We start from the raw sequence: 25614 nt of genomic DNA, 5'->3' as shown, positions 1-25614 counted from the left end.
GACTTTCACTTACTCATCCTCTAATGTGATTTATGCCATACTATGTCAGCAATGCCCTTCATCACTCTACACTTGGCAAATAGACCATTCTTTGTGCCAGAGGATAAATGGTCATAAATCAGACATTAGGAATAGAGATACACAACAACTGGTTGCAAAACACTTCAGTTGCAAAACACTTCCTGGGCATTCCATCTAGAACCTGAGAGCAGAGGTCCTAGAACACACACACACAAAAAAAACCCTACAAGGGAAAACTGAAAAGAGAAACAGCAGAATTGGAATACATCGAGAAACTACAGTCTATCAACAGTAGGTTGAACAGAAACAATGGTTTCCTGGCACACTACACACATTGTAACACTAACACCGACAGCTTCATGGTTAATTCATCATGTCTTCTTTTTTAGTTCCCACACTACATCCAAACACGCATTCATATGGTTATCCACTCACCTTGGCATCAGGCAACATTCTTCCTGTCTTGTCTCTCAACAACCATTGGGAAATTGAACTTGTCACATCATCTCCACATCCATAAAGTTTTGCATTCCTATGGACATTCCCTCACACAGATTACTATATAGGTCTGTTGCTGGACTTCCTGCTCTACCCCATGGATCTGAAGAAATAGGATCAAGTGTACTTAAGCTCATGCTACCAACTTCTCTCTTTCTGTTAGCCTCAAAGGTGCGACAAGATTTCTTTGCCTGCTTACAGAATGCAAATCCACGCAACAAGGACAGGCTGGCTAAATCAATAACCTGACAATCTTGTGCTGCACAATGACAAGTGATCAAGACAGATAAGCCTGCAACAGGCCATGACAATGCTAGAAACAAGCAACAGGCCATGTAAACCTAAAAATACAAAAATAGAGGAGTGAGGGAAGACACACAGGTCCCAATGTTTTCAGCTCTATGTAATGACACAAAAGCAGATGTACAAAAGGATGCTGGGGATGAACTTAGCTGCAAGCAGGAGATTCCCTACCCTCAAACTCACCTGAGGTGAGGGTAGATCCACCGACATCGCCTGCAGCTGCCAGATCCTCCAGCTGCTGAAGGTCCCGAAGCCGTTCAGCCAGGAGCTGGCTCTGTCTTTTCTGTTTCCTCTTCAGCTTCTTCCTCTTGTTCTTGGACAACTTCCCATTCTGCTAAATGAGAGGGCCCCATGTCACACACCCCTACCACTCAGAATTGCCAGGGAGGTGCAGAAAGGTGATGGAGGAGGAAGAGCAGGTGGGACAAGCATGCATGTGAGGTACATGCCAGCCCATGATGCTTTGGGCAGACAAGGGGGAAGAAAAAGGAGCAGACCAAAGGAATGTGCTGGAAGCAAACAGGACTGTCAACAGAACAGGCAAAAGGATCCTAGAAAAACAGGGGTGTGATCCCATACCAAAACATACAATGTGCATGTGCATAGATGTGCGCAAACAAATGAGGAGGCAAAAAGAAAAAAAAGTACTTAGCAAAAAAGGCACAGCATACATGAAGGTGCACTAGGAAACGTATCTAAAGAATACAAGTGTTATCAGCAAAATGACTGGATAGTAAGGCCTAATTCTAAGTGAGGTGGTCAGTATGTGTCCAGTGTGTTTCAGTTCAGATTCCAGATGGGAACTTTCATGACTTATCCCTCCCTTCCTTCCCAAAAAACCCTAACATAGAACACCAGCAAGTAGAGGAAGGACAGGAATTGTGTGGCCATCCATATGTTGTTTAACTGCAACTCCCAGCATTCCTTACCACTGGCTATGCTAGCTGAGGGGAACTGCAGCTCAACAATGGCTGGGAGGGCTATTTGATTCCCACTGCAATGGACAGGAAGGCTGAACTAGTCCTCTACTCCCTGGGAAGTCCTCTACACCTCAGGCAGAACTTCTTAGCCACAACAGGGTGAATCCAGCCTAGGTGAGAGGAATTTAAATTCTATTTATTTCACTTAATGGTAACAAGACATTATAACTAAGCTGACGAACTGATTTCACTTACACCTAAATTCACATGATTTAGTATGGATTAGAGACTAGAAATTGGTGGAAAACATTGAGTTAATTTTAAGTATGTTTTTTAAACACACACACACAATGCAATTACTTTTACATTAAGAGGCGCATTTAACTGTTAAGCTAATGTTATAGTCATGCTTAAATTTCCATTCCAGTAATGGATCCACTGAATGGCAAATCAACACATCCATAAATTCTATCGATTCAGTGGGTCTAACAACTGAATTTACTCTTTTAAGGTAAAAAAAATCTCATCCATTTTGTAAAAAACTCCTTTCCCCGTCTCTGAATTTTTGAAGACCCCATTTCTGCCACATCCCACCCAAACCCATTTTCTCATTTTCTCCTGCTCTTATAATCTTGTTCCCTTAACCTCTCTCATTCTTTAGTTTACTGAATCTCATGTGGATCCCCAAGTTAAGAGCTTAAAAATTCAGTTTCTTGAAGCAGATGAGAAACTTTTATGTGGCATCTAGAGAATATCAAAGAGGACCATTTGGGTGCAAAGATCACTACCCCTCTCAACCTGTTCTCATTACTTTTTGGTTCAAAATATTTTAACCATGAAATGAAGTAAGCTGCCGTACTCTGACTATAAACGAAAATGAACACAGATTCCTACAGCTATTTTGTCTTACTAAAACATTTGCTGGTTAAATTACTAAGTTTGTACATAAGCATGTTATTTCCTAAGTGGATCTATCATATTTTTAATCCTGAGTTGAACAGAGTGGGCTATATTTTCAATTACCACACTAAAATCCTCTTTAAACTACTTTGTGAGAGAAAATATATCTTTGGAGAAAAATACTTATTATTTACATGTGAGCCCCACTTTGGCACCAGTGACCTCAAGGTAGTATGGATGGGTCTCACGGTATCCTCACAACAACCCTGTCTGGTAGATCAAACTGAGAGACAGTTGCATGGCCCAAAGTTAGCAAATGAGTTTTGTGACTCTGTGGAGCGTTAAACCTGGACCTCAGAAGTCTCACTCCCAAACTCTAACATGGTTCCTTTATTATTTGCAGGGTACAAATAATCTCAATAGCCTTTTAACATCACTCCTCCCATTACAGTGGGCCCTTCCCAAATGCAGTGGTTTGCTTCTGGGGCCCTCAGAGCTGGAAAAATCTGTAGTTGCTCAAGCCCCATATTATTCAATGGTCAGCGATAAGCATGCTTTCATGTAAGTACATCTGGCAACCCCCCCCCCCCCCCCATTGATAATATGGGACATGGCAAGCTGCGGATGCTCCAGTTTGCGGACAGCTAGCCTGCCAATGCTGCAGAGCCTACAGTACAACTATTTTTGAATAAGTGGTTTTAATTACCCAACCTTGAGCAACTAACATGGAGCGGGGTGTTATCAGTATGCTGATGACACCCAAATATACTTCTCCATGTCTCGGTCATCAGCAATGACGACAGATGGCATTTCTCCCCTCAGTCAATGTCTTGCAGCAGTAATGGACTGGATGAGGGAAAACAAGCTCAAGCTGAATCCAGACAAAACGGAAGTACTTACGGTAGGGGCCCCCAAACCAGGTATCGGGCTGCAACTTCCAGTCCTAGAGGGGTTTACAGCTTAGGGGTGCTTCTCAACTCGTCGCTTCAGATGAGGAATCAGGTGAATGCAACGGTCAAGAGTGCCTGTTACATCAGCTGCGCCCTTTCCTGGAACGGGGTGGCCTCGAAACTGTAGTACATGCGCTAGCAACCTCAAGACTTGATTTTTGCAATGCGCTCTACATGGGGTTACCCTTGTGCCTAGTCCGGAAACTTCAACTGGTGCAGAATTTGGCAGCCAGATTGATTACAGGAACAACTAGGAGTGACAACATTACACCTATATTAAAATCACTCCACTGGCTGCCTATTCGTTTCCGGGCACAGTACAAGGTGTTAGTCATTACCTTTAAAGCCCTCCATGGCTTGGGCCCAACCTACTTAAGGGATCGCCTCCTTCCGTACAATCCGCCCCGTACCCTCAGATCCTCTGGGAGGAATTTGTTGCAGTCCACAAAGACCAGATTGACGGCAACCTCCCAGAGGACTTTTTCAGCGATCGCTCCCACTTTATGGAATGGCCTCCCGGACGAGATCAGTCAAATTGCCAACCTTGAGAGCTTCAAGAAAGCTGTCAAGATGGATCTCTTCCGGCAGGCCTTCCCAGAATAGATCCCGGCCATGTAACGCTCCCCCCACAGTCATATACAAGCAAAGACCCTGCCCACCGTTATTTTATTATTGTAGTATTGTTTTTAGATTTTTATTGTCTGTAATTTTAATAGATGGAATCGTTTAATCCTTTTTTTAAGGGGGAGAACTGTATATATTGTATTTTTAAAAGGTTGTACGCCGCTTTGATTGTGGAAACAAAAAGCGGGATATAAATTAAAGTTTTATTATTTATTATTATTTAACAAAAAAGCAACTTGTAGTTTTGCAAAAAATCAGCACTAGACTTTGGGTAAAGAACCAATAAGTAATGAAAAACATATTGATTCTTTAGAATAACGGGACATTTGATTAACTGATAACTTAATTGTGGAGAGACTTTTATGTAGAGATTCCAACTAAAGTCAATCAGTTTAATTAAAAATAAATCAAGTGTCTCCCTTCTTGTTAGTAAGTTTGCAACTCAATTCATAACATAATTGATTTTAATTACAGTACTGTAGTTGTTTCCTGTCACTGGTCTAGATTCAGCTCAATGTGTGTATCAGCTGAAAGTTCACAAGTTCAACTGCAGCTCACCTGTGACTGAATGAAAGTTAAGCTTGTATGTACGAGTCCTAAAAACTGTTAGGATCACAATAACAACCTGCACATCTGAGCATGTCACTAAATGCAAGCCAGATTTTGTATTCATGCATGCAAGGTAAGCATGTGCAAGCAAACAACTACACAGGCACAAGAGGAAAGCAAGGAGAATCAGACAGCAAGTCAGAGTAGTATGGACTTGCAGAGTTTGGGTTCATCAGGCTTGCAACAAATTATGAACAAACTGTAAGATCAGTGGAAGCTATCAAACAGGATGCCACTTCTCCCCAGTTCAATACTTTTCCAGCCTCTTTGGCTAACCGGGCAAAAAATGGGCCTGTCTCTCATCCACTCACTTCATATGTCAGCTAAACTGAACAGAGAAGGCTGGTGGAGGCTATATAGAAGAGGGTATGAACCTGTGACTCTGCTAATGTTTGGGCCCAACTCCCATCATCCTTTTGGCTGGGGCTGATGGGAGTTAGAATCTAGCAATAGCTAAAGGTCCACAGCTTCCCCATCCAGTATACCTCAAGCATCTTAGGTAAGAAATTTATTCTTGTATTACTTATTTTAACTAGGGATTACATCTGGAACCATCTGCATGCAAAATATGTTCTTTACTACTGAACACAGACACATAAGTTCAACATGTGGCAAAGAATATATTACACCTGTAAGTTTTGAGGCATAGCATAGAGGGCTTACACTGTTGAACCTTTGCCCATACAAAAAGATCCTCCAACACAGAAAACTACCATGTGCTAGTTCTCTATGTGCAGGAATCCCCCCCCCCCACCAAAAAATGTAGGCTTGTGTGGTTGAATACTCCTACATATCCTGTATGAAGTGGTACACTCCAAGCACAGATTTAATTTGTCACGGAACACTAGAATCTTCTCCCTTTTTTCTTTTATATGTCCATAGAAAAATTCTGGAAGTGGGAAGCCCTTTGGAAAACTTCTTTAATATGCTTCTGAATGGCTGTTTCTAGCAAACAAAATAACATATTTCAGAAATAAGGGCACTTAGAAAGTGAAATCTGGAGGAAAAAAACGTAGCCATCTAGTTAAAGCCAACAGGGGTGGTGAGTACCATCCAACTAGCTCCATAGAGCAAGCGGGCTTAAAAATCAGGCATTTTCCCACCACTTCTGGATGGGAAAGAGGGAATACAAGAGGGAACTTACCAGGGTTTCCTGGGGTGCAGAGCTGACTGAGGGAAGAGGTGCACAGATGCAGTAAGGAGAGATAAGAGGGAGAGAGAAAGAGACAGAAATGATTCCCAGAATCAAACAGCCAAGAAATCCAAAGCAAACACATATTGATCAGTAATGCTAAGTTGCAGGACACCAGAAGGGGAGGATCTAAGAGTCTAGGCTCCAGCAGCCATTTTTTCTGTTGAGCAAACCTTTTGTGCAAGTAGATACTGGTTATCTTCTTACACCTCATAAACAGTTCCACTAGTAAAGGGGTGGGAATCATGTGCCCTTCCAGGAATGTCTTGGACTAAAACTCATAGCTAGACTAAAACTAGCTATGTTGGCTTGGTCTGCTGGGAGTTGCAGTTGAGTAACATCTGAAGGGCAGCATGACTCCCAATTTTCATGAGTTCAACCCCTACTTACACTGGTGTAAAGTGCCAATAAGAGTAGAGTGGGAAAAAGAGTGGAAATCTTCTTCATTTTCATGTGTATGTAAACTGATTTTCTTGATGCTGACCTTAGGAAACTTTAATGTGTTTTGTTATATTTTGAACATAGCCTTGGCCATAGGTAGAAGGAACCTTCCCACTCCAGGTAGAAGGAACCTTCCCACTCCAGAAGGAAGTACTAATCTCCCCATATTCTAGCATTTAAGTCCTTCAATTCAGGATGGGGAACCTCTGGCCAAGGGGCTCTTGGATCAAGACTTCTCCCTCCTAGAAGAAAGGGCAGGAGAGCAACTAAGGCCTGGGACAGACAGCCCCGAAGCGCCGTGCTGCCGCCAATTCTAGGGTTATGGACCGCGTACCAACTGCACAGTCGGCGGCGGCCTAATGGCAGCGTCCCATCCACATGGGTACTGCCATCTTGATGTAAGTGACGTGCAGCATATAGACATTGCTGCGTGTTGTCTACATCACGAGTACGCCCTGCGACCCAAAAAGAATTCATTTTTTCCAGGTTCTTTTTGGAACAGAGGGATGCCAGGCAGTTTAGCTGCTGCAGCGTCCCTTTGGAGGGAAACAAGCCGCCACCAGGTCTCCCTTTTGGGACGCTTTGTCCCAGGTCTAAGTCACACATGTGAGGCTCAGTCTCCTCATTTTCCCCTTGCTTCACCCACATGTGGAAAGATGGTGGAGCAGCTAAGCCAGGTTCCCAAAAGAAGCACCAGAAAACACCAGTTGACATCATCTGCCTCTCTCTGCTAAGGTTCTCCATTCCTGTCTTAGAGAGTTCTCATTGCATCCTTCCTTTTAATCCCCTGCCCTACTCTCATGATCTCTCACTCATATCCACCCTCTTCCAGTCTGACAAAGAATTTTAGTAATGTTCAGCTAATGTTGTGTCTGCACTATTATACTTTTCCTGAATTTTCAGTTCAATTTAATTTCCCCATTATCTTTTTTTTCTTGCCAGGATGGGGGGAATTATATGATTTCCTCCCTCCCTATCTTTTAATTTTATGTTTTGTGCCTTCACTGGCTATCTAATACTATTGCATTCACTGATTGCCTTACAATTCAATATTGGAATCTGGCAAACTTGGAACTCAGGCTTTAATTTTAGATCCATCTGATGGAGATGCTTGCTTACTTGCAAGCTACAGCCTTGGCTTCTCCAGAGGCTGCAAAGCCTACCTTGCCCATCCAACACTAATCAGTAGAACGGAGGCAGGATGACTATCTTCTATAAAGAGCACAAATAGCATGGTGCTGCTTACCTGAAGAGCCAGAAGGGGGAGGCCCCCCAGTCTGCTGCCAAACGGTGGCTTCAGCTGCCAGACGCCGCACATAGCCCTCATCTACACACATCAGGATATTCTCCGGCTTTATGTCTGTGTGGATGATTTTGCACTTCGTGTGGAGGTAGTCAAGGCCCTGTAATACCTGGAAAGGAAGCTGCACACTCAAAAGGAGAATGAATCAAGGGTTCTTCTATCTCCATTTCAAGAAATGGTGTCAGGTACAATGGGGCCCAAACTGGGAAATTATGAACCTGATCAGTTTGTCATTATTATAGAATGCAGATGGGTCTATGTTGACCAGAATATTCTGGGCTGTCCATGGAGTGTTCTGGCCTCAAAGCTGCCCCAACTTCCCCCATTACCTGCATGTGCTGATGCTAGGTTGCTATTTACACAGAGTCCAGCTGTTCTGCCTCACACCACCAGCACAAGTCACTCCCTGAGGCCAAAAACAAGGCACCCAGCATCAATCACATGGCTGAGTGCATCATTCTGATCTCAGATGAGTAACCTGTGCTGGCAGCAACACAGTGGGATACTGTGTAAACTGCCACCCAACATTGCTCTGGAGCGCTCTGGATTTTCTGAGAACATCCCGAGCAAAAAGTAAGTTTTTAAAATGTGTGTAAGGGAAAGATGCCCTGGATTCACTGTGGAGCTGGTTTTCCCCCATGAAAACAGTCCACTGCTAATTGGGCTTTTGGACCTTCCCAGTGAAGACAGGGAGATTCAAGGGTAGGGGAAAACTGTGTCATTTAGCCCATGTAGACATGCCCTGGGTTAGCATTCTGATCCCAGAAACCTCTTCAGGAATAGAAAGTGAAAAACAAGTGTCAGCTATTGATAGACCCTCTCACTGAAAGGTAGTAAAAAGCAGAAAGTCTACACTTGTTACAAATACTGATAATATTCAAGAAAGTGGCAATATTTTTTCCATGAATCACAATTCCCAGCATTTCCTAAGTGATTCTGGTAGTCATAGTCCAAAACAGTAATGCTTCCAAGGTCTGATAATGTTAATGCTAGCTCTAATAAATACATGGACCACAGTCTTATGATCTGTAGCATACCATAATGAGGAAATCATGAGATAAGGGTGTTTTGCAACCTAAGTCTGAACAAATTAAATAAGAAAGTAAGGAATTATTCTGGCTGCACAAATTGACCTCACAAAACCCAGCTCAACCCAGCAGGCCTACCCAGTCAATTTTAAGTCATGACTTTTTAATTCATATATTTTAAAGAATGTACTCATATGAATTTTAATGGTTTTATGGCATTGTATTTTAACTGTTGGTTTTATGTGTTTACTTTTTTAATTGTGTTTTGTATTTTAATATGTTGCACCCCACCTTGAGCCTTGGGGAGAGGAGGGAAAGAAATAAAATGTATTACTACGACAACGACGATTACTACTACTATGCGGGGAACATGGTTACAAAATCCACCTTTACCTGGCGTAAGATACTCTTGACACAAGGTATAGGAAGCCCTTGGTAGTTGGATTTGATGATCCATTTCAACAGCTGGTGCCCTAAAACTTCCAGGACCATGCAGACATCTGGGTAGGGCCGAGTCAAGGAGAAACAGCAACTGCTAAAATTACTCCCTTGTGATGAGGACCATGCCAGAACAATATTCTTTGCCTTTTCCTCCTTCATGATTATTATTCAACATTTTTAAAAAATTATATTATTAAAAAATTGAACACAAAAACGTAAGACGCACAGTAGCCAAGACAACCAAAACAAGCACTAAAACATAAACAGACAGCATCCCATTTCCTTTCCCCCTCCACCCCTTTAAAAAGGAAAATAAGTATATCAGTTGCCTAACTAGCAAATCCATTAACACTAATATCTCCTTTTAAGTGCTTAACATATTCTAGAAATGGTTTCCATTTGCCTATAAACACCTCTGTTTGCTTTTGTCTCACCAAGTTCGTTGATTTATTTAACTGAGCCATCTCCATCATTTTTCCAAGCCACTTCTTATATGCTGGGATTTTGTTTCTTTTCCACTTTCTTGCAAGGACCAATCTTGCTGCCGTTACTAAATAAGATATCAAGTTCCTATATTTTTTTTAATTGGTTTTAATAATTCTAATACAAAAAGGAAAAAACACTATATTTTAATTCTCTTTTGCCTTCCAGATTTATCATGTTTAGAAGATACAATTCTGGCCTCAAACCAATTGTGATATCACAAAATTTCTCTATTCTTTTATTAATTTTAAACAAGTATTATTTAAAAAAAATTTAACAAACCCACAGGTTGATCAGAAGAACAAAACTGTACTTATGTTCTTCAGAAAAGCAAATGCTGATAAAGGTCCTAAAGACACATAAATCTGCATAAGAGACAAACGGAAGATGAAAAATCTTTTCAAATAACCACAAGCCCTGGGTTCTGTTTTACAGCACTCTACACAGTGAGTGAGAGGGAAGCTTTTATGCAGGGAATTCTGGCAGATTGTTGCTCTTTCTCCTCACTACCATCTTTATTTTAAAAATTTAAAATGGCAGATGCACACACAAGCAATGAAGATAACCTCCACTCATGAAACTGCATGACATTATTGTAAAAGTGTTAAGTAATTAATTAATTTCATTTTTATCCTGAGAGAAAGAAATTGGTAGCATAAACTTTGATAGACTAAGGGGCTATACAGATTGGGAGAAAAGGGCGTCGAGATGCTGCTGCCCCTTTCTGCACCAGATGGAGACTGCAGCAACCAAACGCCACGGCCTCTGGGAGGCTAAAAAAGAACCCGCTCCCAGTGGCTTCTTTTTAGGCCGTGTGTAGGGTGCTATTGGCATGCTCACACGCGATGATTATATCCATGCAGCACTGTTTGAGTGCCACATGGACATCATCATCGTGCATCCCTGTATGGATGGGCGCACGCAATGATGGCAGCCAAGGTGCACGGTAAGGTTGCTGAGCGTGTAAACGCTCAGCCCCCATGCACCCCTAGTTTGGGTCCAGGTTGGCACAAGACGCCCATCTGTCGAACCCCTAAGGCTGTATCTGCAGTGCAGAACTAATGCAGTTTGACATGCTTTAACTGCCATGGCTTAATGCTATGGAATTGTAGGATTTGTAGTTCTGTGAGATATTTAGCCTTTGCTGTCAGAGAAGTCTGGTGCCACAACAAAATACTAATTCCAGGATTCCATAGGCAATTGCCATTGCCCTGGCAATTAAAGCTGTGTCAAATTGTATTATTTCTGCTGTGCAGTTGCAACTTCGTCTACTCCATCAGATGCCTTAGTCTACAAAAGCTTATGCTACCAACTTTTCTCTCAGTTCATCTCAAAGGTGATATAAGATTCCTTTGCATACTGATCCAGACTAGCATGACTATCTATCTCAGTTTTCCTTCAAAAGGATTAAGATAGCAGGAACAGTTCTCCATTTTTTTCCTCACAACCAGGTGATGTTGGTGAATCTAAGAAGCAACAACTGGCCAAAAGTCACACACTGAGTTTCATAGCCAAGTGTGGATCTGAATCTGGGTCTCCCCAATACCAGTCTAGCAGACCCCTTTTCAGAAAAAAATATTTGAGAGACTATAAGAAGAAAGAAAGGAGTATGGTTATTACCTTTTTAAAAACTTTCACAAAAAGCCTCAGCTGTTTCATCCATTGTATTAGTCAAGGTTACTAGCTACTGCATTACTCTGATACTGTGCAATACAGCATGGATGTGCTGGGGAAATAACAGCTGGAATCCTGTTCGTGACATGCTCTCACACAACCTGGGCTTATGTATATTGTTTTGAAGCTCATTGTGCAAGGAAATTTTCATTTCCTCTTTGCATAACATCTTCCATGTACAAAGCACATTTACAGCACCAGTGAACATATCCACTGGGAAAGGAAGGGGGATGCTGACCAGAGTTTGGCTGTGATCTGGGGAGAAAAGAGCAGTTATTATCCTCCAAGTCCTCCAGAAATGATGTGCAAAATGTAATGAATATTGAGGAAAGTTAAAAAATCCACAATGTCAATGACGATCTAATATTGATAGCATTATTGATTTGTTATTTTGTTATTAATAACTGTTAGAACGTTGCTATTTTTATATGTTTCATATGTTTATATGTAACAAAATAAAATCTGAATTTTAAAAAAGGTAATGAATCTCTTCTTGCACAATGTGCTTAAAATCATATGTATGCTTGCATAAGCCCAAGTTGTGAGGACATTATGCTCTACAAGCACTGTGTAAAATTATGACCATTCTCTCTCCAACAACAACAAAAAAAATCCTCCTAGCAAAAGTATGATTTCTTCACCACAAGCAGAAAATCTGGCAAAAGTATAATTTGTTCATTACAAGCAATTTGAGGGAAATCTTTTAATAGCCCAGTAACAATTATGCCCTTGTTCACTAATCACCCCCAAAGAGCCACAAGCATTTATAACCCATATCCAAAAATCTCACGCACATAAAAAGCTCATACTGGTTCAAACTGTCCTTCGGAGGATTGCAGGAGGCAGACTACAGAACTGAACACTCCCCCAGTGAAAAATCAACTCAAACTAGATGTGCATGAGGAGATTTCTAAGGCTTGCGTTCTCTCTTGCCTGCTGGCTTTCTAACAGAGATAAAAGAACCGGTTTTTGTTTTGCTCTTCATGCAGTCCTTCTTGTCTAAAAAGAGCTGGGAAGTTTTTCCTAGACCAGACATTCAAGCAAAGTAGTTTAAGAAACCATGTTTTTGGAGCAAGAGAAGATCCTACTATTGTTGGAACAGAAGCATCAGCCATTATTTTTTGGGTCCTTCAAGGAAGGATACGGACACCATTGATCCCTGAGATCTTGAAATCATCAATCAGCTGGACAATGTTTTCACGCTTAAGGTCACTGGGATCAGAGTCCCGCACCTGGAAGGATGGAAAAGAGAGGTGTCAGGTAAATAGCAAGGTCAGTAACTACAAACTTCTAGGTTGGATGCAAAAATAACAGCAGGCCACTTCAAGGGGTTAAGAGCTACATCTCTGGCTCACCAACTCACCTCAAACTGACCCTCAAGTGAAACCAGGAGTGGATCAAATTTTTAATTCATCCATTCCTTCCACAATTCAACCCCCATCCACCTTCATCATGGGGAGAATAGATTATCTTTCCTTATTACATGTACAGTCATTCTACACACTGAGCTTTATCATATGGTTGCAGTCAAAACACTGCATATTGAAAGACTCATGGAGGGGGGGGGATTAAACTCTCAGCAGATAGACATCTAGCATTGCAGGGAGATGGTCAAACCAGAAGCTCTGCCTCCAGCGTGCTATATCTTAACATACTGCAAACCTTTATTAAAATCCATCAACTTCAGTCTGAAATGGCACAAACAAAACAGAGCTGTCTGTGTCTATTTATTTTCAGGATTTAAACTAATAAATACTTAAAGCAACTTAACAGTCAAAATAAAAGTATCAAATAAAAGGAAGGAGGAGGAGGAAGACCTGAAAACAATGTAAAACAAAGAGACAAGCTGCTAGAGCCTGCTAGAATTAAAAGGTCTTCACTGCTCATCTAGAAATGAGCAGAACAGAACCAGAACAATGCTGAACACCCTTGAGAAACTTACAGATCTGGAGTACTATAGCTAATAAAGGTCTTTCTTGGATACTCAACTACTTAATTTTTGTCAAGGGGGTGGGGATTTGAAGCAGTGCCTTAGAACATGAACAAAGTTGTCAAATTGGGCAACCCAAACTTCCCCAAAGTGATGCCCTCCAGATGCTAACTGGGCATTATAGAAGTTTTACTGTCACTAATCTGGAAGGCACCAAGCTAGGGCACATTGGTGTAACCTACAATTCATGCCTATCTTAAAGCAAAAAACTTGACTCTTACTAATGCAACAAATGAACTTCACTGACGGGCAAAACACACCGGTAGTAAGTGCCAGCTTGGGGACAGCATGAGGGTATGGTGTTTAGATGCCGCACGCCCTCATGCTGCTGAGAAGCCACATGCTTAACCGCACGTGTGGCGGCTTAACAGCGTTTCGGCAGCGTGGTGTTTACACACACTACAGAATCACTGAAAAGATGCCACCACAGTGGAAAAAAACACATTTTTCCTCCCCAAAAAGGAACAGCATTTTACTGCTTCTTTTTTGGCCGGAAAAATGACAGATCAGGGCCACAGCATGCAGTTGCTGTGGCCCCAATCTGGCACTCAAAGGGGTGGTGTAGAGCTGGACTTTTTTTTTTTAAATTAATCTTTATTGAATTATTTACAACATAAAAAGGGCAATACCAAAACATTTCCAAATTCTTACTCCAATATTTCTTAACCCTCCCCTCTGGACTTTTGGTGCTGTCTGTTTCACTAAATTTAGAAAAGGAGTATAATTCAATGAGATGATCAAAGAAAGAAAAAGCAAGGATTATTCACTATCTGAACAACATAACAGCCATAAAAACACTCAACGTCTACAAAGAAAATGTCTCAGGGCTGCCCTGGACTACAAGGGTCGTTTTGGGTTGCCCCTCCAGAAGAATCACTTTTGAAACTGCTATGAAGGAACTTTTAAAAAAGGAATTGTGTTTGACAGCACAGGGCATTCTACTCTGGATTGCAGTCAGACCCAAGATTAAATAGTTTTGGGGGGAGGGGCTGGGAATGCTTTATCCATTAAGTGAATAATCAGAGTCAGGATTCGGCAGAGTTTATTTATTTTTATTTACTTCATTTGTATGCCGCCTTTCCCCCCAGACATTTAGTCACAGAAAATAATGCTCCAATCCAAGGCTCAATCCTAGAGCACATGAAATAGTACAGAGTACTCTGGAACACATACAGCCTGTGTGTCCCTCCCCATGTCTTGATGTTGTGTGCTTTCAAGCCGTTGCCAACTTATGGCAACCTTAAAGCAAACCTATCAAGGGGTTTTCTTGGCACATTTGTTCAGAAGAGATTCGCCATGGCCATCCTCTGACACTGAGAGAATGTGGCTCCCTCCCCACAGCACACTGCTATATCAGGGGATGGAGCGCAATGAATCAATGCACCTGAGCAGGTCCAGACCCAAGCAACCATTCCATGAGGGTGACAGCTCATCCTGAATCTAGGGGATGGAAAGGTAACACACAGAACTCACACATTTCAGCAACTTTATTTCATCCACAGCTGTCTCGGTATAGTGCACAGCACTCTTCACAACTTTGAGGGCCACAAAACGCTTCCGCCTGGTTTTGGGAGAAGGAAAGTAGCGAGTGACTGGGTTACTGGTGACTCTACCTTTCCACTTTCTTACATATTTAGATTCCACTTCATAGTCCCAAAAGCAACCTCAAAACCACTCAGAATAAAATGGACTACATAAATGTTATTATGTATTAAACAAGTTCAAAATGGAGTATCAAACATGCTATAACACACTTGGCTATCTTGGCTTATCCTGGTTTTCTCAAGGAGGGGACGCATACAGACACACACCTGAGAAACCCTGAAATTGCAGGTGCCAGTTCATGATTTGTACATAATGACATATCCATTTGCACTTCATCAGCCTTTTATATTCACGGAAAAAGAGCAAGTAGTTCAAAAGCCTTAGTTCCCCCCACCCAAGAATTCTCCTTAGCTGTTCTGTTTAAGAGTGGAGAGTCTCATCCTCACTAAATATTGTGACTATGGTATAATTAATTATGAGCAAAAGGTGCAATCTTAAATAAATATTCTCGATTAGGTTTGGCAGTCTTACCACCTCTGTACTAAACCACTACTCGAAGTAAACAGTACACAAAGTATGGGCCACTTTGGTGGAGCCAGGGGCTAGTTTTTCACACTTTGGATCTTCCAGCATCCAGATACACAGAAAAGTGCCCAACAAGAAACAGAAAACCATTTTGGCTTTTTACTATTATTCTGGCAATAATAACTACAGATACTTTTTTTTTTACCGATACAAACCACAAATAACTACACATTCAAACAATCCTTTAGTCCTCTGAGCAAGGGAGAAAATCACGCACACAGAAGCTCTTAGCACATTCCTTTCTTCTCTGCAGATCTTTATTCTGGATGTTTGATATGTAAGTGATATCATTGTGTATTGCTTCCCTGTCTGTCTTTCCCTCACTTGCCTTCCTAACCTGCCTATTCTGGGGGAAAATTGTTTAAAAAGGGACAGACATTATGCTAACCTCCTATTTCTCACCCCCTACTTCTGGTAGGTAGAAGAAAATACAAAAGAAATACTGTATATACCCATGTATAAGTCTAAAGATTTTAGACCTCATTCATTTATCCTTCAGAGTGAACACAAATAGTTATGCCTCCTGCAATTTTGTAAGTTCTTTGGCATTGTTTTCCTTTGCTTCATCCTTTAGATCCTTTGTTACATGACTCTAAGTCTTACTCTCGACTTAACCACAGGTCATATCAAAATCCATCATTTTGGCCCCTAAACCTGTCCTTGACTTATACATGAGATCAACTTATAGTTGAGTATATCCAGTACTCACTTAATGTCCCAGCAAAGCCAGACGGTAGAAAAGTGCCCCCAGCCAAGTTTCCGCACCACATGGTAGCGCCCGTTGAACAAGTCCCCTATCTTTACTGGATAATACCCACCTAGTAGGAAGAGAAAAGGAAACTATTAATTTTATCAGTTACCAGAGCCATGACACATGGAGAGGCAGGAGTGCACACGTACATGGGCTCAATGAAAGCTGACCTAGATCTACCTAAGTCTATTGTACAAGAAAATTATTTTATTTATTTATTTCACTCATATCCCACCTTTCTCCCAAAGTGGGAATGATAAAAAGATGTATATATTTTTCTTGTTGTTGTTTTTCAAAGCACGGTGGCCCTCCAGATATGGGATTACAATTTCGGTCGAGCTCGACCAACACCATCCAGACCTGGTTTTTCCTTCCCCAGTCCCATCCCCGCTTCCCAAATACCATTCCCATCTTGGGTGATAGCCCCAATTCCCATAATCTATCACCACCAGCTGTGCTGCCTAGGACTGATGAGTGTTGCAGTAGAGGACCCAACAACCCAGTATCTTGCCTTAAGCAATCACTATACAGATGTTTCTTCAAAACTCACAGAACCCTAACGTCTACTGTTAGTCCTGACCAGAGAATATTGACTGAATTAATTAGATTTTCATCATCATCACAACCACCACCACCACCACCATCATTATTATTATTACTATTACTATTTCTTACCTTCCTCTCCCCACGGATCAAAGTGGGGAACAACTGACAGAATTAATTAGATTTTCCTTATTATTATCTTTATTATTATTAATACTGCTACTACTACTGCTACTACTATTTATTACCTTCCTCTCCCCATGGATCAAGGTGGGGAACAACAACAAATCAACAATGGGCAACGTCAGTTAAAACAGATTAATTAAAACGTGCAACAGTTTAAAAGTTTAAACTCACTGCATCCACTAGATTTACCTACATGGTAACTCATCATTCAATAAATGATTGAACAGGTCTACTCTATTTGGGACTAACCAACAGGATACCAGCAAATGTGTGCATCCTCTGTGTCCTGCTCCTGGCATCTGCTAGTCAAAGAAACACTACCTTCTGGGCTCCCATCACTGTTTGTGAAGTTAGCTGCTTCCCTTGCTTTGGGAGAAGAATATCGCATCCTACTCCATGCATTGCCTACATACCTCTGCAGTAATCTCGAGGGTCCTCTTGTTCCTCGTCATCAGATCCCAAAAGTCCTCCTCTAATTGCAGCAGGGAGAGGCAGGGGAGGTATTGGAGGGGTGCATGGAGCATCCTCTGAGCAGGAAGGACTCAGTGGCCTGGAAGTGGGCAGACAATGGAAGGAGAGAAACACAGAGAGAAAGGTCACCATTAAAAACCACTAACAATATTAGCAATGTAACTGATTTCATTTTTTATCTTGCTTCATAGGTATCCACTTAAGACATATCCTTTGATCATTTCTGATTGAATCCACCACTGGAAAGAAAGAATCATGCAGTTACTAAAATACTAAAGCTTAAGTCAGCATAACTTAATTTGTTCATACTCTCCTTCTTCCCTCTTAACTCTTATCATCTTTCATTCTGCTGAAATTTGGCTAGACTATAAACCTAGATGGGAAGCGGGGGGGGGGGGGGCTATATTTTTTGCTTAAACAGGTTGAGTATATGTTAAGTGGAATCATGAAATCTGAAATACTCCACAATCTAAAATTGTCCATATGGGTGGCTGTGATAGCAACAACTTTGCTTTCTGATGGTTCAGCGTACACAAACTTTGTTTCATGAACAAAAGTACTGAAAATAGTATGTGTATAAAAATGATCTTCAAGCTATATTTATAGTGTACAAAACATAAATGAATTTCATGTTTAGGGTCCCATCTCCAAGATATCTCATTATATGCAGTCGGCCTTCTGTATCCGCAGATTCTTTATCCACAAATTCAACCATCCATGGCTTGAAAATATATTTTTTAAATATATGCATTCCAAAAAGCAAACCTTGATTTTGCAATTTTATATAAGGGATACCATTTTGCTGTGCCATTCTGTTTAATGGGACCTGACCATCCATGGATTTTGGTATCCAAAGAGGGTCCTAGAACCAAACCCCAGTGGTTACCAAAGGCCCACTGTATACGCAAATATTCTAAAAATCTGAAAATCTAAAACACTTTTAGTCCGAAGTATTTCAGATAAGCGAGACTCAAACCTGTATAGCTCTGAAAGGTACATCCATGACTAAGAAATAAAACAGACACATCACCATCCTCTTTGGCAATATTTTTTACCTACCTATTACCTTCTAGTCCTTCTTGTTCTGTCTCACCCATCTCAAAAGATACAAAGGGAAGGGATTCACAGAGACCAATCATAGACAGAAACTATTTGGCAGAAAGAATGTAAGCACCCTTTTGGTTTCTGTGGATCACCCAGTCCCTGTCTGCTGTGTGTCTGATGTCTTCCTCCCCAGGAAGAAGACATAAATTCCTCTGGAAAATTCTCAGATCTGGATCTGAGTTGCAGAGGACGTCTGGTGCAAGCGGCAAAGCCCTTGGGATGGAGGCAGAAAGATGTCATCCAAGCAGATCATGCTGGTGCCTGGCCACTTTATCTGTCCCACATGCTCCCCTCCTTAGTAAAAGAGGAATTAATACCTTGTGAGCTCAGAAGCCTCCTCCCCGTCACAGCCCAAATGTGCACACAGACAAGAGGCCGACGGGGGGTTTAAAAATAGCCCAACAGCCCCCAGCAGCTGCCACCCAGGATGGGAATGGCATCTGGGAAAGGGGGATGGGACTGGGCAGGAAAGCAACCAGGTCTGGATGGCGTTGGTCCAGCTCCACCGAAATTGAAATCCTATGTCTGGACCAAGCTACTGCAGGTGTGGCTTCACATGAGTGGATAAATCTCTGTAAGAGAAACACAATCCATATGAAAAATCCCAACTATCAAGGAGAAGGGTTTTTGTTTCTAAAAAGAAGGATTTATACTTCTAGGGGTCCATAACACATGGCATAAATAATCCTGTTTGAGATAACTTTAACTGCCCTGGTTGGGAACTAGGGAATTCTGAAGACTGTAGTTTTATGAGACACTTATCCTTCTCTGTCTGAGAACTCTGGTGCCACAATAAACTACAATTCCCTGAATTCCTTACCACTGAGCCAGGGCAGTTAAAGTAGTCTCAAACTGGATTAATTCTGCAGTGTGTTTTGGATCAAACATTCCTTCTTCAAATTTCAATGTTAAATGTGTATGGCACTGAAAAACTAAAAAAAAATTAATTTTTTTTAAAACTTCTTTTAAACTTTGAAAGAAGTTCAAAAATTTTATCAGGAAAGTAACTTTTGTGTACTGCAGTTCTCAGTATTCCCTCAAAGGCTATGAGATGGGCAACCTCTTGGGGTGATGGGAGCTGCATTGGGGTGATGGATACCCATAAAAAAACTAGAGTGGGTCCTTGTTATCCACTAGGGGTTTGGTTCCAGTACCCCCCACGGATAACAAAATCCATAGATAGACAAGTCCCATTCAATACAATGGCATAGCAAAATGGTATCCCTTACACGAAATGGAATATCAAGGCATGCTATTTGGAATTTATACTTTTTAAAATGTTTTTAAGCCATGGATGCTTAAATCTGTGGATAAGAAATCTGTGAATGAGGGCCAACTGTACTTATGAAATTAGTGGCCACCACTGCAGCTAGTGAGGAAATTGGTAGCCACAGTTAGCATTCCCTAATATCCTAGCTTCCCATGTGGAAGTGTTGGGGACAATGGATCTGGCACAACATCCAAACACAGAGGATGTTGTGTACCTGCAGTCACAACCTCCATGCAGGTCAATTGCCTCTGAGAGCACTAGGTCTTCATTTAGTTTTTCATCATTTTTCTTTCCTCTTTCACCTCTGGAACAGGATTCCCAGCTAAGCCACTTTTTGGCCACTATTTCCCACCACACATCAATCCTCCAAAGATACAGAAGTCCCAGCAATCTGTGCTACTGTCTCCATCATGCACACATGAGATTCTGTGCTTGTATCTACAATGAGGTCTCTCAACCCCACCACTACCCAACTCTGAAATTTCCTTGACACACCCACTGAAGAGGCACCCAGCTTAATAAAGAAATATTTGTTGTTGTTGTCTACCTCTAAGTCATTTTTGACTCACGGCGACCCTAAAGCAAACCTATCCTGGGATTTTCTTGGCAAGTTTCTTAGAAGGGGTTTGCCATTGACATCCTCCAAGGCTGAGAGAGTATGACTTGCCCAAGGTCACCCAGTGGTTTTTTTAATGCTCAAACGAACCCTGATCTCCAGAGTCATAGTCCAACGCTCAAACCACTACTCCACACTGGCACTCTAAAAGATATATAACAAACATCATTTTGTGCACCCTTTGTTACTTTATTTGACTCTGTCTTGAAGTTATCTCTCACAAGATCACAATGGCTGACGTGACCTGTATCACGCTGCCAAACGGTAAACCTTACTGCACATCAGGCAGAAGCAACCAAACATCTTACGATAAGCAGGCATTCTGTATTTCTAAGGATGTGTATTTGTAATAGCAACAATACACATGGTGCTTTGCAGCACAGGCAAAACACAATGAAGTCTCCTGTCCCAATAAACAGGATAACAGGGACCAAAACAAAAAGGAGGTGTGAGATAAAGGTCCCAAGAAAAGCAAACCATCACGACTTAAGATTTTTTATATAAAATGGAAAAATCAAGGTTGCTTCCAGGAATTATATATTTTTAAAATATTTTCAAGACATGGATGCTTGAATCCATGGATATGGTGGGCTGACTGTATTTTTTGCAGCTGGCAAGCAGTCATACCTGAATTACTTTGTGTGTATGTACTTTCAAGTCGCCTGCCAACTTGTAGCAACCCCATGAATTTCATAGGGTTTTCTTTAGGCAAGGAATACTCAGAGGTGGTTTTGCCAGTTCCTTTCTCTGAAATACAGCCTACAGCACCCAGTCTTCCTTGGCGGTCTCCCTACCTGCCACTGTTTCTCACCACCTCATGCATCAGCAAAGCAAATACTGTACATAATACAAAGCTCATCATGCAAAAACTGAAAAGGATCATTGTCATGGGAGTAAGAAATAAGATCACTGTGATGTGTGTGTTTCCTTTTCCTTTTATTCAAAGCGATTAAGCCTGATTTACACATCTATACACATCATTTGGCTCTCTCAAATCTCAGATGTTTTCAGCAAAATGTGTTAACTGACTCTACTGAATTGCAGTAGATGCAAAAGTTGCAGGGAATGCAAAGTTGCAAAAATTGCAGGCATGTAAAAGTTCTCACTATGATGTTACATCTTAGATGGTTCATTCTCACATGCAGATCTTTCAGACTTTCAATGCCAAACATCCCTGTGTGAAAAGGCCATTTCACTGGAATTCACATCTTTGCAAAGCACTAAAAGTTAGGTGAACATGGGCACACACTGTGGCCACACTGCAGAATTAATGTAGTTCGATACCCCTTTATTTGTCATGGCTCCATCCAATAGGATCCTGGAATTTGTAGTATGCTGAAGCACCAGAGCTCTCTAAGAGAGAAGGCTAAATACAGTAATAATAGTATTGTTCTTTTAATCTGTAAGTCACTTTGTGCCCCAATTTTGAGGAAAAAGCCGGAAAACAACAACAACAACTACTACTACTACTACTACTACTATTATTATTCCACTTTTTACATAGAATTGGGACACAAAGTGGCTTAAAAATTAAAAGAACAATACAATTAAAAGCATTAAAAAGTGAACATTAAAATAGAATTAAACTAGTACACTCAAGCAGTAGTTCCTAACCTTGGTGCTCCAGATATTTTGGACTTCAGCTTCCAGAATGGCTGGCCAAGCTGGCTGGGGCTTCTGGGAGCTGAAGTCCAGAACAGCTGGAGGACCAAAGTTTGGAAACCACTGTAGTACAGTATTAAAACACATCATTTACTAAAAGAACAAAATGCAATCAAAAAGTTAAGTGCTTAAAAATGTTATAACTTGCCCCTAGAAAGACAACAAGGATAGGGCCATCCTGGACTCTGTGAGGAACGAGTTCCAAAGTTTGGGAGCAGTCTCCAAGGAGGCCCTCTCTCTAGTTCTTCAAATATCCCACAAAACTGCAAATGCCAGAATTCCATAGCTTTGACCCATGGCAGTGAAAGCAGTGTCAAATTGCATTAATTCTGCAGTGTACATGCAGCCTAGATTTCTCAACAGCTGAAGGTTGGCTCCATTTTCTACAGTGTAAATGCACCCTATGTCACAGAGAACATCCATTCATTGGCCACCAATCTTTCATGCAAACTCTCCGCATAGGTGGCATGCTTGGCAGCCATGTGAATGAATCAATACAGTTAAAAATAGAACATAGCCCCACAGAGGAACCAATGTAGTGTAGTGGTTTGAGGGTTGGACTGTGACTCTGGAGACCAGGGTTCGAATTCTGACTCAGTCATGTCAACTCACTGAGTGACTCCTGGGCAAGGCACACTCTCTCAACCTCAGGGGAAGGCTTTGTCAAACCTCTCCTGAACAAATCTTACCAAGGAAATCCCATGAAGGGTAGCATTAGGGCCACCATAAATTGGAAATGACTGGAAGATACACACTGTGTGTGTGTGTGTGTGTATACACATACACACAAACGTACATACACATATATACTTATATCTGTAAACTGACAAGACCCAGCCCTGCTCAACCCATTGTTCTTCTGAACCCGCTTCTCAAGAACCCTCTCCATCTCCTCTCACAGCAAGCCACACTCTCTCAACCTCAGAGGAGGGCAATGGCAACCCCCCTACGATGAAACTAGCCAAGAACCCTTTCCATATGCTCTCTCACAACAAGCCACTCTCTCTCTCAGCCTCAGAGGAAAAGAATGGCAACCCCCCTATGATGAAACTAGCCGAGAATCCTTTTCCATCTGCTCTTTCACAGCAAGCCACACTCTCTCAGCTTCAGAGCATGACAATGGCAAACGCCCTCTAAGAAAACTAGCCAAGAACCCCCTTCGTCTCCTCTCATATAACAAGCCACACTTTCTCAGCTTCAGAGGAAGGCAATGGCAAACCCCTCTGAGGAAACTAGCCAAGAACCCCCTAAGTCTGCTATTTCCACCCCACAATAGAGGGCTTCCTATCTTGGGGGGGGGGGTGTCCCACAGCATGTTGCAGTGAGGGCTGAAACTTGCAGAAGCCAAAGCAATGCCTTGCAGGTGCAGGATTCCTCCTTCCACGCTTGCATCCAACAACCTGTGGATCAGATCCTCCAGCTGCCACCAACCTCATCCTTACCCTGGAGGAGTCTCACTTTCTGCAGGTACAGGAGGCGCAGGAGGAGGCACCTTGTCCTTCTTATGTTTCTTCTTCTTACCCCGACTGCTTCCTGGGGGAAGAAAATCATCATCATCATCATCCATAATGCAAATAAATTTTATTATTGTGGATCATGCACGATGCAAATAAATGGTACATGATGTATGATACATCATACATGCTGTAATAAAATTTATTATTGTGGGTGGGAAGGTTGGGAGGGTTTGAGATACAATGGAAAATGAGACATTTATTGCATGCTTATTGTATTTTATGGATTTTTTACTGTTAGCCGCTTTGATCTTTGTGCAGAAGCGGGATACAAATAAATTTTATTATTATTTTATCATCATCATCATCATCATCTCCCTTCTGGTTGCAAAAAAAGTCCTGGGCATAGTTGCAACTGACCCCAGAACAGGGTGACCAGATGTCCTCCTCCACAAAGGAGGACAAGATAATGCCAAATGTAGGACCTTCGAGAAAAATGTAGTAGTAGGGCATGACTTAAAAAAAGGTAAAGAGACTCCTAGAAATAGAAATCCATGCTTCTTGGTCAGGCTTTGAATGGAGGACTTTCAAGAAAAACAGAGGCCATAACTCAATAAAAGGTTAAAAACACTCCTAGAAATAGTAATTCATGCTTCTTGGTCCTGATCAAAAGGCAGGAATGGAGGACAGGACCCAAGAAAAGCTAACAGCACTACTATAAATGTAAATGCATGCTCCTGAAGTCCCTGTTCCAAAATGGAGGGCACTCTGGAAGGTCTCTTGGGCAGAAGGCTGGGATGGAGGACACGGTCCGGGAAAAAGAGGACTCCTGCATACCCCTCGCACCAGAAAGTCCTTCCAAAAAGGCAAAAGGAAAAAAAGCAACTCTCTTGCTATCCACCTGCTGCAACCCCCCTTTCCCTTCCCTATACAAGCTCTTTCCCCCACCCTACAATGCTTTGCACCCCATGCCCCATGCACCCCCTTTCCTTGGCTTTTGGGGCTCCCCCAAAAGTTACCTTTTTTGGTGCCCATGGCCCCCCCAGCCCCAGTGAGCTCCATGCAAGCCCAGGGATCCCCTTGCGCCTGCGCAGACCAGCCCCTCTCTGTGGCTGCAAAAGGCTCTTGCAGTTGCAGATCCTCCCCCAAGTCAGGCAGGAGGAGGAGACTGGGATTCCCATCCACTCCCCCTTTGGAAAACTTTCCACCTTTTCCCCATCATCCACCACACACCCCCATCCTTTTTGCACGTGGGGAAGCTGGGGGGTTGTTTGCAAAGATATATTGCTATATTTGCAGATTTATTTATAACATATATATATATATTTGCAAATATGCTCAATTTAAATATACTCTTAAATGTACAGTACTCCAAAATATACCCAAATACAAATTGGGTCTCTTTGCAAATATATATTTATATACAGTACTTTCAAATTCATTTATAACATATTTGCAAATATATATTTGCAAATACTGTATACCCGATTTAAATATACTCAAAAATATACCTAAATATAAATTGGGTATATTTGTAAATATACATTTATATATTTGCAAATTTATTCATAATATATTTGCAAATATACCCAATTTAAATATACTCTGGCTCTTTATACCCAAATATACCCAAAAATAAATGGATATATTTGCAAATTAGGTGTTTTTGCATTTATTGCACTAGGTATATTTGCATTTATTATATTATAGGCAGAGCCCTAGCTGGCCAAGGCTGCGTCCGCACTGCAGAAATAATCCAGTTTTGACAGTGCTTTTAACTGCCATAACTCCATACTATTGAACCCTGGGATTTGTAGTTTCTGGTGGCATCAAAGCTCTCTGACAGAGAAGGCTAAAATACCTCGCAAAATAGACCCATAAGGTGGATCTTTATAGAAATAAAATAATGTGAACTGAAGAAGACTGAGGTCCTCCTTTTCCAAATTGCAGGACATGTCTTACATTTCCGCCTTCTGTCCAGGAGGAATTCCAAAATGTCCTCCATTTTGAGCATGACTAAGAAAAAATATACAGTGGTCCCTTGGTATCT

The 25614-nt window shown here is 41.6% G+C and overlaps 1 protein-coding gene across 4 annotated transcripts in view; it reads right to left on the bottom strand.

The window, feature by feature from the left end:
* SRPK3 (SRSF protein kinase 3) overlaps window positions 1–24683 on the bottom strand; it is a 38020-nt gene extending 13337 nt beyond the window's left edge. Inside the window, exons 1-10 of one of the 4 annotated variants that reach the window (XM_042451042.1) lie at window positions 24584–24683; window positions 23553–23643; window positions 17401–17537; window positions 16217–16325; window positions 14851–14938; window positions 12532–12619; window positions 9183–9289; window positions 7705–7870; window positions 5970–5995; window positions 1006–1156 (exon numbers count right to left, since the gene is read on the bottom strand). In XM_042451042.1, the coding sequence (XP_042306976.1) occupies window positions 1006–1156; window positions 5970–5995; window positions 7705–7870; window positions 9183–9289; window positions 12532–12619; window positions 14851–14938; window positions 16217–16325; window positions 17401–17537; window positions 23553–23643; window positions 24584–24626 (1006 nt within the window). In that variant the 5' untranslated portion in view covers window positions 24627–24683. Of the gene's footprint in view, window positions 1–1005; window positions 1157–5969; window positions 5996–7704; window positions 7871–9182; window positions 9290–12531; window positions 12620–14850; window positions 14939–16216; window positions 16326–17400; window positions 17538–18517; window positions 18811–23552; window positions 23644–24583 lie in introns of those variants that run through there. The other 3 variants (XM_042451043.1, XM_042451044.1, XM_042451045.1) reach the window with 3 other exon arrangements.
* Window positions 24684–25614: the final 931 nt, after the last annotated feature.

This window comes from Sceloporus undulatus, chromosome 2 (genome assembly GCF_019175285.1).
Source record: "Sceloporus undulatus isolate JIND9_A2432 ecotype Alabama chromosome 2, SceUnd_v1.1, whole genome shotgun sequence".
NCBI lineage: Eukaryota > Metazoa > Chordata > Lepidosauria > Squamata > Phrynosomatidae > Sceloporus > Sceloporus undulatus.
The sequence above is the reverse complement of the archived record's forward strand: the minus strand, read 5'-3'. Positions and strand labels throughout refer to the sequence as shown.